Source organism: Oncorhynchus tshawytscha, linkage group LG12, assembly GCF_018296145.1.
Source record: "Oncorhynchus tshawytscha isolate Ot180627B linkage group LG12, Otsh_v2.0, whole genome shotgun sequence".
Classification (NCBI taxonomy): Eukaryota; Metazoa; Chordata; class Actinopteri; order Salmoniformes; family Salmonidae; genus Oncorhynchus; species Oncorhynchus tshawytscha.
In genome coordinates, this window is record NC_056440.1 from 44,466,543 (window position 1) to 44,480,121 (window position 13,579).

A 13,579-nucleotide genomic window follows, 5' to 3' on the forward strand; every position below is an offset into this window, starting at 1 on the left:
ACAGACAACTACCAGGACCCTGGCAAAGAGATACTCTCAGCACAGTCTTTTAATGGCTGTCACTATGAAGCACTGTGCACCTATTAAAGTCCATACTCTCAAATACAGTGCAGTCAGTGTGTTACTCATCTCCACTGACCCCCCCCCCCGTTTGAAGAATAACCAAAATTAAGGTCACACCCAATTGCACTGAGGAAATGGATCCTGTGAGGTAGTGTAAACGCCAAGGAGGACGCTGGGTAAATTAATACTCTAGAATGCAATTCAATATTTCCTACAGTATTTAATGATGACGTGGTCAAGGAGAGATGACCAGTTTGGCCATGCAGCAATAACACTACAGCCTGAGCTGTGTGTCCTGGCTGTGGAATACCGCAACACCATCCCATCTAGCTAGCGACGACGCGCTTGATCAAATTACCACACACGGCGGCTCCGTAGGCGTCACAGGTCCTTTTTCTGTCCCTTTTCCGCCGCCTAGTAAGTAAAACCCCAACTGAGTCATTTCAACGGGGAAAAAGGAGATTATGAGAAATAAATAAAGACGAAGTAGTGAAAGTGCGCTCTTCAAAGCTGCGTAGTGCTAATAGCTGTATGGCTGTCAGTAGTGCTGTGAGTGAGTGTGCGGAGGGGAGACCTGTTGCCTGGCTGCCAGCAGGACGTCTGACATGTGGGTGACAGTGAAGAGGAGAGAGAGGGGGAGGCATGCTTTACTACAGGGAAGCCTGCTTGTTCCCTGTAATTGGGCTGTTCAGAACCCGGGCGGAATCTCCCCGACAGTGTGGGAGGAACACACGTTCTGTCACGTAGCTTGTTATTAGCAGGGACAAGTCTGTGAAGAGATCAGAAGTGCCTGCGTGTGTGTGAGAAACATTTTCATCTCATCCCACTTAACTCAAAAAGTACCCTGTCCACATGGAGAGACGGGCAACAGACTTGGCGAGAGAGCCTCTCTCATTCCCCTATGATCGTCCATACTATAGAGGATTATCATTCTGTCACTCTGGGTGCAGGATCACTGCAAGCCCGGGGGCATTGTACAATAAGCCATTCACTAACACAAAATACACACACACACACACACACACAGGCAGCAGACTCTCTCCAGTGCCATTTCCACCCCAAACGGTGTGATAAAGATCATCTCAGAATCAGAGGCAGCAACATAAGAAACCCTTCCACAACTGACATTGCTTTTGTTAAATTGCATTTGAGGCTTTCTAAATGGTTATTTTTTAATCATAAAAAGCAGTTTTATTTCATTTAAAAAATGTTTTACAATCGCTCCGCCATTTCCTGGTTGCAAAAATTCTAAGAAGTAACAAAACAGGCAATGAATAGCGTAGAGCACTCAAACTCAACTCTGGACCTTGAAAACAGTCCCACTGCTCACCCCCCCATTGTTCCCCTCTAATCGGGGACAGATTTAGACCTGGGACACCAGGTGTATGCAATTAGTTACCGGGTAGAACACAAAACCAGCAAGCTTTTCAGAATTCACCAATAAATTGGTCCACATGGAATGCTAAAGGCATAGAAACCGTAAATGACTTTGTAATAGGAAATAATTGTAAAAAGCCATTTTGGACTGACCAATGTAGATATTTTCAAATACATGCAACTTATCTTTCATATCACGAAAATTCAATTTGAAATGTTTGGGACATCAGGACAATCTTGAGGGAATCTTACCGTCAAAAAAGGATGGTCATATGATAGGTTTTGTATATCTTACCTTGCAGAGAGCCTATCCAACTGACAACCTCTTAGGAAAAAAATATTGGAACCATGAATTAAAAATAACTGATATTGGCACAAGATGGAGGGAATGTTGGAACATTAACAAAATGACAGTTAACGAAAATGAACGCTTAATACTGTATAAAACTAATGTATAGAATGTATTATACAAGCGGCAACATTCACCAATTCTACAGCACGACGGCAGTCACGTTTTAAGTGTAAAACTAACAAGGATTAAATCTATGCCTTCTGGGAATGTTATCAAGTCCAAAAGTTATGGGCTCAGCTAGAAAGTTGGCTGTCAGAAGTATTACAATGTAAATTCACTGACTCTGTCAGTCTGCATATGTTCAAGGCATGGCATATGAGGGTGTAGTGAGATACCTGATAGATTGGATGATACTCTTATCTTACTTAACTGGAAATCAACCAATCCTCTACTGATAACACAATGGAAAGGTCAATGCTTTATTATCCAAAATGTTGAAAGTGGGTGGGCTACTGAGAGAAACAAAATGGTGCAGTTTGAGGCCATGTGGCGGTGAGTGATGCAGGCGCTGGAGATGGTGTGAGCATGTGGGTCTGGGCAGGTGTGATGATGTTGTTTGTGTGCGTATGCTGTCATTTGTGTGTGTATATGTTTTGTAATAATAAAATATTTTTTTTTAAATAGAATTGTACCAAATATTTTCAATAAGCAAAAATTTTATTTTCAGCTTGTGTACAAATGCGAAAGTAAAACTAACCAAAATTAAACTTAACACGAAGCATAGAAATAGTGCAAATAGAACAGATCTACCGCTTCTCAGACTTGCTTTCAATGAGAAAATCTAACCTAATTTTATGTGTCACATGGGCCGAATAAAACAGGTGTAGTGAAATGCTTTTTTAGAAGCCCTTAACCAACAACGCAGTTAAGAAAAATATATGTCAAGTAAAAATGTAACATAGTTAAAGAGCAGCAGTAAAATAACAGTAGCGAGGCTACATACAGGGCGTACCAGTACAGAGTCAATGTGCAGGGGCACAGGTTAGTCGAGGTAATTGAGGTAATATGTACATGTAGGTAGAGTTAACGTGACTATGCATAGATAATAACCAGAGAGTAGCAGCAGGGTAAAACAGGGGTTAGGTTAGCCATTAGATTAGCTGTTCAGGAGTCTTACGCCTTGGGGGTGGAAGCTGTTAGGAAGCCTTTTGGACCTAGACTCGGCGCTCCGGTACTGTTTGCTGTGCGGTAGCAGAGAGACTAGGGTGGCTGGAGTCTTAGACAATTTTTAGGAACTTCCTTTGACCGCCTGGTATAGAGGTCCTGGACAGCAGGAAACTTGGCCCAGGGCCGTAAGCACTACCCTCTGTTGCAATTCCAGGCAGTGGGTGATACAATCAATCAGGATGCTCTCGATGGTGCAGCTATAGACCTTTCGAAGATCTGAAGACCATTGCCCAATCTTTTCAGTCTCCTGAGGGGTAATAGGCATTGTCGTGCCCTCTTCACGACTGTCTAGGTGTGTTTGGACCATGATAGTTGGTGATGTGGACACTAAGGAACTTGAAGCTCTCAACATGTACCACTACAGCCCCGTCGATGACAATGGGGGCGTGCTCGGTCCTCCTTTTCCTGTAGTCCACAATCATCTCCTTTGTCTTGATCATGTTGAGGGAGAGGTTGTTGTCCTTGCACCACACGGTCAGGTCTCGGACCTCCTCCCAAAAGGCGACCTCATCGTCTGTCTGTGATCAGGCCAACCACTGTTGTGTCATCTGCAAACTTAATGATGGTGTTGGAGTCGTGCCTGGCCATGCAGTCATGGGTGAACAGGGAGTACAAGAGGGGACTGAGCACGCACACCTGAGGGGCCCCCATGTAGGTTCAGCGTGGCAGATGTGTTGTTACCTACCCTTACCACCTGGGGGCGGCCCATCAGGAAGTCCAGGATCCAGTTGCAGAGGGAAGTGTTTAGTCCCAGGGTCCTTAGCTTAGTGATGAGCCTTCAGGGCACGATGGTGTTGAACGCTGAGCTGTAGTCAATGAATAGCATTCTCAGGTAGGTGTTCCTTTTGTCCAGGTGGGAAAAGGCAGTGTGGAGTGCAATAGAGATTGCATCATCTGTGGATCTGTTGGGACGCTATGCAAATTGGAGTGGGATAATGGTGTTGATGTGAGCCATGACCAGCCTTTCAAAGCACTTCATGGCTACAGAAGTGAGTGCTATAGGTCGATAGTCATTTAGGCAGGTTAACTTAAGTGTTCTTGGGCACAGGGACTATGGTGATCTGTTTGAAACATGTGGATATCACAGACACAGTCAGGGAGAGGTTGAAAATGCCAGTGAAGACACTTGCCAGTTGGTCAGTGCATGCTCGGAGTACACGTCCTGGTAATCCGTCTGGCCCCACGGCCTTGTGAATGTTGACCTGTTTAAAGGTCTTACTCCCATCGGCTACGGAGAGCGTGATCACACAGTCGTCCAGAACAGCTGATGCTCTCATGCATGCTTCAGTGTTACTTCTATGCTCACTTCGAGGCAAGCAATTTTGCTTGTCTGGTAGGCTCGTGTCACTAGGCAGCTCGCGGCTGTGCATAACAGATCTTTAACACACATTCTATGTGAAATTGTTCAGGTTGCCAAAAAAGCTGCCTACTATGCCTTTAAGGGATGGTGTGATTCACTGTGCTGTAGTAAAATAATAAATACAAAAATATGTTTTATTGTCACACAACGGATAGGTGCAGTGAAATGTGTTGTTTTACAGGGTCAACCATATTAGTACGGCGCCCCTGGAGCAAATTAGGGTTAAGTACCTAGCTCAAGGACACGTCTGCAGATTTTTCAACTTGTCGACTCGCGTATTCAAACACGCGACTCTTCGGTTACTGGCCCAACGCTCTAACTGCTAGACTACAGTAACATGTGTCGAGAGAGGGCGAGAGAGCGATACAGAGAATGACAAACCCAAACGGGCTCAAACAGAAAAGCAATAAGCTCTGCTTGATTAAGCCAGCAGGAGGAAACAGGGCTTCAATTATGGAGAGCCTCCCGCCAGCCTTTGTCTGGACTTGTGCCCTGATGGCAAGCTGTCCTTACAGGAAGAGCCGAGGAGAGCAAGAGAGGGACTCTCCTCATCACACACTTTATCTATTAAGCCATATTCATGGCCTCTCACTCACATGCTACCATAGCTTTCTAAACCAAATCATCTATATCATACGATCCCCTCACCCCAACTCTGAGTAATACACAATTATTCATGAATGAATGTTGGTGAATAAAGTGTTTGAGGGGAAAGGAGGCCGAGGCTGGTCGGTGAGTGAGCTGCTAGCCTTGAGGTGAACCTCATCCCCAGCGGGCCCTGCCTCCCCGTGTCTGTGCCAGCAGCGGGGTGTTGAACAGCAGCAGCTGCCTGGTATGACGCAGGGGGGTGGTGGCAGGGGAGAGAGGTGAGCCATCAGTCTGTCCAGAAAAGCCTAGCTGTAGGGCCTCTAACCTGCTCTCTGCACCTCTCCTGTAATCTCTGATACATAGGCATGTGAAAACGCATGTCCACTGAAGACTCCACATCTCCACACTCACTCTGACCTGCTCTCTTACACTCTCCTCTCCTATGGCATCCTCTCACCCCCTCCTTCTTTTCCCTCATTTCACCACATCTCCTCCCTTTCTCACCTCTCCCATCCACACAGCTTTCCCCCCCTCTACACCTTCCTCAGGGAGGTTGGTTGTATGGCCTCTAGCCTGACTGGAGTGGTCAGCGGGGGCACAGACACACAGACTCACCCTGTATCAGTCCCCTGGGTGCTCCAGCTGTAGGAGGTGGGTTCAGTCCCAGGCCCCCCGCTGTCTGCCCGGGGGACTCTGGAGCCACCTGTCCTGACCGCGCACAGCCTCCCCAGGGCTGGCAGGTAGGAGGACACCTGTCAGGACACACACACACACACACTAGGATGAAGGAGAGGGTCTTTATAGAGAGGGTCTGTAGTATAGGAGGTGTGTGTGTGTATGTTAGACAGAGGAATAAAGACACCAGCGTTAGCAGCTGTGACAGTGGGAGGCCCAGCAGTGAGGACAGCAGCAGGAGAATCTGATCCCAACAAAATAACTGGCCTGTATGTGCAACAGAGCTCCAATACACTGTACCGCTGTTGCACTTGTACTACACCACAAGAGCCAAGATGGGGAAAGCAAACACATTCTAACGTAGGCTTGGCCAAAACGTACAATCTTCCTTAGCGAGATGGGCTCTGCTCCTATGATGATGCCGTTCCTGCAGCACACGTTCCTAAAGATGGCGTCTGCCGTGACCATCCGTAGCCTGGTTGGGACCATCCCGGGAACAAACGTCTGGAGGACATCCGGGGGCAGGTCTGAGGGCAGGAAAAATACCATCCACATCAACACGGGAGCAGTTAGAACACATGATTAAAACTGTGCTGCTGTGTGTCAGACTGGTTGCGTCCCGAATGGTATCCGATTCCCTATACAGTGCACTACCTCTCACCAGGGGTCCACAGGTAGTGTGTACTATAAATCGGGAACAGAGTGCCGCTCGGGACGGAGCCTCAGACCTGCGTGCAGTGCAGAGTAGTACCCTGACAGAGGATGGCGATGTGTTGAGCCAGGTCCTCCAGGCCTTTGTCCACCAGGCTGCGGTTGAGGCGGCTGTACTCCTGCCACCAGTAGTCCACCACCACGCCCAGCGTGTCCTGCAGGGTCAGCACCAGCGTCTGCCTCCGGTCTCTCTCACAGTCCCTCTCCTGACCCTACGCAAACAACCACAGCACAAAAAAACAGAGATGGGTAGTTAGCTGGACCAGAGTGAGGGCCCAATTCCATTACAATTCCTGCAATTCCTCCCCGCACCAGTCTATTTCTATGTGCACAAGCACTGTTCACACCCCTCTTGTTGGTGGAGAGAATTTTGCAGGTTTAAGGTTTAGATTACCTGCAATTCTACAAATGTTACCATGGGAGCATAGAAAATGTTGCAGTTCTAAAGCAAATTTTCTTGCAACCCTACACATTTAGGCTTGTCTAATGTCTATTCATGAGACAATTTTTTTTTAATTACAACAATATCTATGGCTTAAAATACCTAAAAAAACAACAAACAAAAACAGCTGACATGGGCTAGTTGATCTGGGCATTTCTGATAAGTTACAAATATCTCTAAGGTCTGTAAATGACTAACATGACAAGAGGAACTGAGTCCCCCCCACCCCCCACCCCAATTTTTTTTTTAAATAAAAGATCCCTGCACTTCCCCTGCTGACACAGCACCCCACAATTTGGGAACCGCTGCAAGTTCAGAATCGACTTTGAACTGAACTATGGGCGGGACAGGGATGTAGGCCTACTGTATGTGACTGGAATGTTGGTGAGGACAGGAACAGGGACTTGGGAACGTGTCCAGGTTTACCTCCGAGACAGAGCGTTCCCACAATGAGGCCTGGACCAGGAGCTGGGCGATCTGCTGCACAGCCTTGGAGGCCAGCGTCGAGTGCTCCCACAAGCTCCAGAACACCCTGTAGAGGACGGACGACCGCAAGTCTCCCGCCTCTCTGAGGGAAGACGGAGAACATGTTGAAATATCCAGTGTCGTGTCTGTGGTGCATGACTTTGATTGGAACTATCGAAGTTGTTTCAAGTAAGTGACGCCTGTTTTCTACATTACGCCAATATATGCCTGTGTCCCGTCGGTGGGGATTACCCTTTGCTAGCTGAGTGCATGTCACACTTGAAGAGCTCGAGCATAAAGGCCTGCAGGTCACCATGGAAGCGGAGCAGCTCTGGGGAGGCGGGGCTAGGGAGTGAGTGACAGGGCTTGCTACCCATGCAGAACCTGGAGAAACAGAGACACCAAAAGGAGGAAGATGGGTACACCATGAAAAGGAGAAGGATTGGCTCCCGAGTGGCGCAGCGGTCTAAGGCACTGCATTGCAGTACTAGAGGTGTCACGACAGATCCGGATTCGATCCCAGGCTGTGTCGCAGCCTGCTGCAACCGGGAGACCCATGAAGTGGCGCACAATTGGCCCAGCGTCGTCCGGGTCCCATCGCGCTCTAGCGACTCCTGTGGCGGGCTGGGGGCATGCACGCTGACACGGTCGCCAGAATACCTGCTTTTTTCAAGGGTTTTTCTTTATATTGACTATTTTCTACATTGTAGAATAATAGTGAAGAGATCAAAACTATGAAATAACACATATGGAATCACGTACTAACCGAAAAAAGTGTTAAAATATATTTGAGATTCTTCAAATAGCCACCCATTGCCGTGATGACAGCTTTGCACACTCTTGGCATTCGCTCAACCAGCTTCATGAGGTAGTCACCTAGAATGCATTTCAATTAACAGGTGTGCCTTAAAAGTTCAAAGTTCATTTGTGGAATGTCTTTCCTTCTTAATGCGTTTGAGCCAATCGGTTGCGTTGTGACCATGTAGGGTTGGTATACAGAAGATATACCGAATAGGGTTAAGACCAAGTCCATATTATGGCAAGAACAGCTCAAATAAGCAAACAGTCCAACCTTTAAGACATGAAGATCAGTCAATATGGAACATTTCAAGAATTTTCAAAGTTTCTTCAAGTGCAGTTGCAAAAACCATCAAGCGCTATGATGAAACTGGCTCTCATGAGGGCCGCTACAAGAATGGAAGACACAGAGTTACCTCTGCTGCAGAGGATAAGTTCATTAGAGTTAACGGCACCTCAGATTGCAGCCCAAATAAATGCTTCACAGAGTTCAAGTAACAGACACATCTCAACATCAACTGTTCAGCGGAGACTGTGAGTCAGGCCTTCATGGTGGATTTGCTGCAAAGAAAACACTACTAAAAGACACCAATAAGAAGAAGAGACTTGCTTGGGCCAAGAAATACGAGCAATGGACATTAGACCAGTGAAAATTTGTCTTTTGGTCTGGAGTCCAAATTGGATATTTTTTTGTTCCAACCGCCGTGTCTTTGTGAGACGCGGTGTAGGTGAATGGATGATCTCCACGTGTGTATTTTCTATCGTAAAGCATGGAGGAAGAGGTGTTATGGTGTGGGGGTGCTTTGCTAGTAACACTGTCTGTGATTCATTTAGAATTCAAGGCACACTTAACCAACACAGCGATACGCCATTCCATCTTGTTTGGGCTTAGTGGGACTGTCATTTGTTTTTCAACAAGACAATGACCCAACACACCTCCAGGCTGTGTAAGGGCTATTTGATCAAGGAGAGTGATGGAGCGCTGCATCAGATGACCTGGCCTCCACAAACTCCCGACCTCAAACATATTGAGAAGGTTTGGGATGAGTTGGACCGTAGAGTGAAGAAAAAGCAGCCAACAAGTGCTCAGCATATGTGGGAACTTCTTCAAGACCGTTGGAAAAGCATTCCAGCTGGATGAGAGAATGCCAAGAGTGTGCAAAGCTGTCATCAAGGCAAAGGGTGGCTATTTGAAGAATCTCAAATATAAAATATATTTTGATTTGTTTAACACATTTTTGGTTCTTACTTGATTCCATGTGTAATTTCATAGTTTTGATGTCTTCACAATTATTCTAGAATGTAGAAAAAAACATTGAATGAGGTGTTCTAAAACTTTTCACCGGTAGGGTATGTAAAAAAGAGAGATGGATATAGTAGAATTGCAGATAGCCCATGAAAATACAGGAGACTTGGGTATCTCATGTTAAAATGATCTTTTGAACAGACGTTATTGGGACATACAGTTTATGGCCTTTGTATAAGTGTCTCTCTAGTGTTCTATACCTGAGTGATGTCTCCAAAAGGGGCCAGACTCCTTTTCGACACTGGGGACACTGTAGCACCTTCATGAAGAATGTCCCGCTAGCTGGAGAACCCCAGGGAGGGTTGTTCCTCAGGATGCTGTGGAGAACCGTGCGGAACTCGCTGAGAAAGAAAGGCTTGGCATCCCCCTGGATGGGGAAAGAGGAGCTATGAGTAGCCAGGGAATCAGGTTTAGATTTTTTGACAATGGACAACAAACAGTTTGTGTGGTCTTTACGTGGAGAGCATGACGCATGAGGGGCTGGAGGAATGGGGCTGGGGGGAGCTGCCCTGGCAGCAGGTACAACTGGAGCTCCTCTAGGGCTTGGGTGAATAAACCACACTCAGTGAGGCTCTGCACGTTGCTGAAGTTGGCTACAGCAGTCTACAAAAAAATAGAGAGATGACAATGGCGTGAGCAGTTGGGGTGGAGAAAGAGAAGGACGTCAGAAGTTCATCAGGTCATCTCGGTAACTGTCATCTATTGCCCACTTGAATATGAACTTAGGAAATGTGAAAAAGAACTACATGGCCGTTTATAATAGCAATCGGAAGAAAATCCACTTGGGAAGGTGCCGGAGGGACAGTGAGAGACTACCTTTAATAGCTCTGCCAATCACGCTTCACCAATCAACTGACAGCATTGGTTAAATCAGGTGACCCGGATATGATGCGTCTATGCACAAAATGTCACCTTTCAGTGAGGCGCCTGACATAAAGGAAATTGAATGACCTGATCTCCTTTGACACGTCACACACTCATTTACAGTTGTATAATACGCATGTATGGTAGACGCTTTGAGCAGATCTGCATACCTGAGCGTACGGTCCGGGGGCATAGTAGCTCAGGATATCTGGGAGTCTTTTCCGCTCCTGCATGAAACGAGCCATCCACAATGTCACACATGCAGTCATTAAAATGACGACTGAAAAAGTTGTACGACTGACATGAGTTTTCGCCCGGAAAAACAATGATTGGAAACCTTGCGTTTCATTGCTAAACATAGACGGATTTGAAAAGACCTGCCCCTCACCCCTATTTGAGAGATGTAGTCCCTGGCCTCGCTCTCCAGCTCTGAAAAGTCTGTGGAGAGTGCGTCATTGGCCTCCTGTGTCTCCTCTGGCTGGCCCTCTGTCCAGGTTAAACCCATATCAGAACACACGTCCTCCTGAAGACAAGACAGAGTACTTAGATTGAGCCTTATTATACAAGCCTTTCACTGGGTGTAATTGTTAATTACGCTAATCAACAGATCTCTACATAGACATTTACCCCAAAAAGATGCAGGGCCATGTGTTCTATGGAGTAGCATGGTGCATTGTGGGCCTTCACATGCTCTGCAACGTGTTTTGTCAACACGTGTGTCACGTCAGCATGGGAGGGAGGAGGGTACGAGTACACATTGGCCTTCCCAGCTTTTAGGATTCTGAAAAAAATATATGTTCATGATAAATTAAGTGACAGGTGTGTCTGATATATGATGTAGCAAATACAGGATACAAGAAATGCATCATTTACATGTCTAAGCATAAGGTTTGAGGTCAATTCATTTCAAGACGATTCTGTAGGCTTGGCCCTAATGTGTGTCACCTGGAGCTGCACGGAAAATGTGAAGGGAACAAAAAGGTCAATGCCCAAGGACTAGTCAGCCCTTCCCCCTCTGAGGGGCCAACATGTATCTCTATGTTACAGTATCCAGAGGACTAGTGTGATGGAAGATATTGCATTAATTCAATGTTTGGTCTCTATCTGAAACTTGTTCACGGAGAATAACTGATGCTATCTATACAGATGGACGACCTCTTACGTGTGTCTGTACAGGGTGACCTCTGAATTACACTATCATGCAAAGGAGTTCGATTGTCTTCTCAGGAATTCGGTCTCATTTACATTGGTCTCATCCGTCGCACAAGCTCTTAGACGCTGCGACACCCTGTAGAGATCGGTGCCTGGGAGTGTTGAGGTTACTGTGAACTTGGTAACGTTTGATATGTCAATGGTGGTTTGTTTCGGGTTGAAAGGTTACACCTTCGGATGTTAGAAATGGAAATGCCTTTGTTCTCACTCTTATCCTGTATCCAGTCAATGGAGGAAGGTTGCATGTTCTCATTTCCTAGGCCTCTGGCCTAGTGTGCATCTCTTTGTTCACGCTCTGTCCTGTAAGTTAACCTTAGGATCTACGGTGCCTTCGGGAAAGTATTCAGACCCCTTGACTTTTTCCACACATTGCTACGTTACAGCCTTATTCTAAAATGGATTTTAAAAAACACTTTTTTCCATCAATCTACATACAATACACCATAATGACAAAGAGAAAACAAGTATTGTGACAAAAAACACCTTGTTTACATAAGTATTCAGACCCTTTGCTACAAGACTCAAAATTGAGCTCAGGTGCATCTTGTTTCCATTGATCATCCTTGAGATGTTCCTCAACTTGATTGGTAAATTCAATTGATTGGACTTGATTTGGAAAGGCACACACCTGTCTATATATAGGTCCCACAGCTGGCAGTGCATGACAGTGCAAAAACCAAGCCATGAAGTCAAAGGAATTGTCTATAGAGCTCCGAGACAGGATTGTGTCGAGGCACAGATCTGGGAAGGGAATCAAAACATTTTTTGCAGCACCAAAGGTCCCCAAGAACAGTGGCCTCCATCACTCTTAAATGGAAGAAGGTTGGAACCACCAAGGCTCTTCCTAGAGCTGGCCAAACTGAGCAATCGGGGGAGAAGGGCCTTGATCAGGGAGGTGACCAAGAACCCAATGGCCACTATGTCAGAGCTCCAGAAGTTCAACTCTGCAGCACTCTACCAATCTGGCCTTTATGGTAGAGTGGCCAAATGGATGCCACACCTCAGTAAAAGGCACATGACAGCCCGCTTGGAGTTTGCCAATGAGCACCTAAAGGACTCTGACCATGAAAAACAAGATTCTCTGGTCTGATGAAACCAAGATTGAACTCTTTGGCCTGAATGCCAAGCATCACGTCTGGAGGAAACCTGGCACCATCCCTACAGTGAAGCATGGTGATGGCACCATCATGCTGTGGGAATGTTTTTCAGTGGCAGGGACTGAGAGACTGTCAGGATCGAGGGAAGGATGAACAGAGCAACGTACAGAGATCCTTGATGCAGCGACACTCCCCATCGAACCTGACAGAGCTTGAGAGTATCTGCAGAGAAGAATTGGATAAACTCCCCAAATACAAGTGTGCCAAGCTTGTAGTGTCATACCCAAGAAGACTCAAGGATGTAATTACTGCCACGGGTGCTTTAAAGTACTGAGTAAAGGGTCTGAATATTTATGTAAAAGCGATATTTTAGTTATGTTTTTAATAAATGTGCAAAAATGTCTAAACTTTTTTGCTTTGTCATTATGAGGTAGTGTGTGTAGATTGAGGGGGGACCATTGAATCATGGGATACATTAATACATTTTAGAATAAGGCTGTAACGTAACAAAATGTGGAAAAAGTCAAGGTGTCTGAATACTTTCAAAATGCACGGCATATGCTTGGAATGCCTTGTAATGCTTGTAACTTAAGCTTTATGCCTTGAATGTGAATCCATTCATTTTACAAATTCATTAATCATTAAAGACACATGTATTTAGAATTCCATTCTCAGACATTTCTTCATTGTCTATTACTGTTACTCAAGCGTAGGCTCTTACATATGTATGGCTAAAACACACACACATATACACATTACTGCCCACTACAATTCTAAAGACCACCTTCTGAGCATGTCTCTGCGAGTAGGCTCATTGACCATCAGGAGGACCCTCCAACCCTCGAAGGCCCCAGCCATGGCCCTGCTGGTCACCCTCTCCCTCCACACCTTCACTGGGTTAGAGGTCCCAGGGACTCCCCCCTTGGAGACAATGTCCAACTCATAGGGCCCCTCTGGCAGCCACGAACCATTCTTAACAGAGTCAAAAATATATTCTGGAGTCACGATCCATTTGCCTGACAGAGGGAAGAGAAACGACAAACACCACAAAATAATTAAAATGCTACTTATGAAAGGTCCATGAGAGTATTAAGCTGTGGAA

At 46.0% G+C, this 13,579-nt stretch overlaps 1 protein-coding gene across 2 annotated transcripts in view; it reads right to left on the reverse strand.

Annotated features, from left to right (window-relative positions):
* slf1 (SMC5-SMC6 complex localization factor 1) overlaps nucleotides 1-13,579 on the reverse strand; it is a 36,973-nt gene that overhangs the window by 21,548 nt on the left and 1,846 nt on the right. For both annotated transcript variants that reach the window (XM_024439549.1, XM_024439550.2), the window contains exons 4-14: nucleotides 13,262-13,493; nucleotides 10,796-10,949; nucleotides 10,557-10,691; nucleotides 10,339-10,395; nucleotides 9,761-9,907; nucleotides 9,505-9,671; nucleotides 7,453-7,584; nucleotides 7,162-7,303; nucleotides 6,334-6,505; nucleotides 5,964-6,109; nucleotides 5,523-5,659 (exon numbers count right to left, since the gene is read on the reverse strand). In XM_024439549.1, coding sequence (XP_024295317.1) covers nucleotides 5,523-5,659; nucleotides 5,964-6,109; nucleotides 6,334-6,505; nucleotides 7,162-7,303; nucleotides 7,453-7,584; nucleotides 9,505-9,671; nucleotides 9,761-9,907; nucleotides 10,339-10,395; nucleotides 10,557-10,691; nucleotides 10,796-10,949; nucleotides 13,262-13,493 — 1,621 coding nt within the window. The remainder of the gene's footprint in view (nucleotides 1-5,522; nucleotides 5,660-5,963; nucleotides 6,110-6,333; nucleotides 6,506-7,161; nucleotides 7,304-7,452; nucleotides 7,585-9,504; nucleotides 9,672-9,760; nucleotides 9,908-10,338; nucleotides 10,396-10,556; nucleotides 10,692-10,795; nucleotides 10,950-13,261; nucleotides 13,494-13,579) is intronic.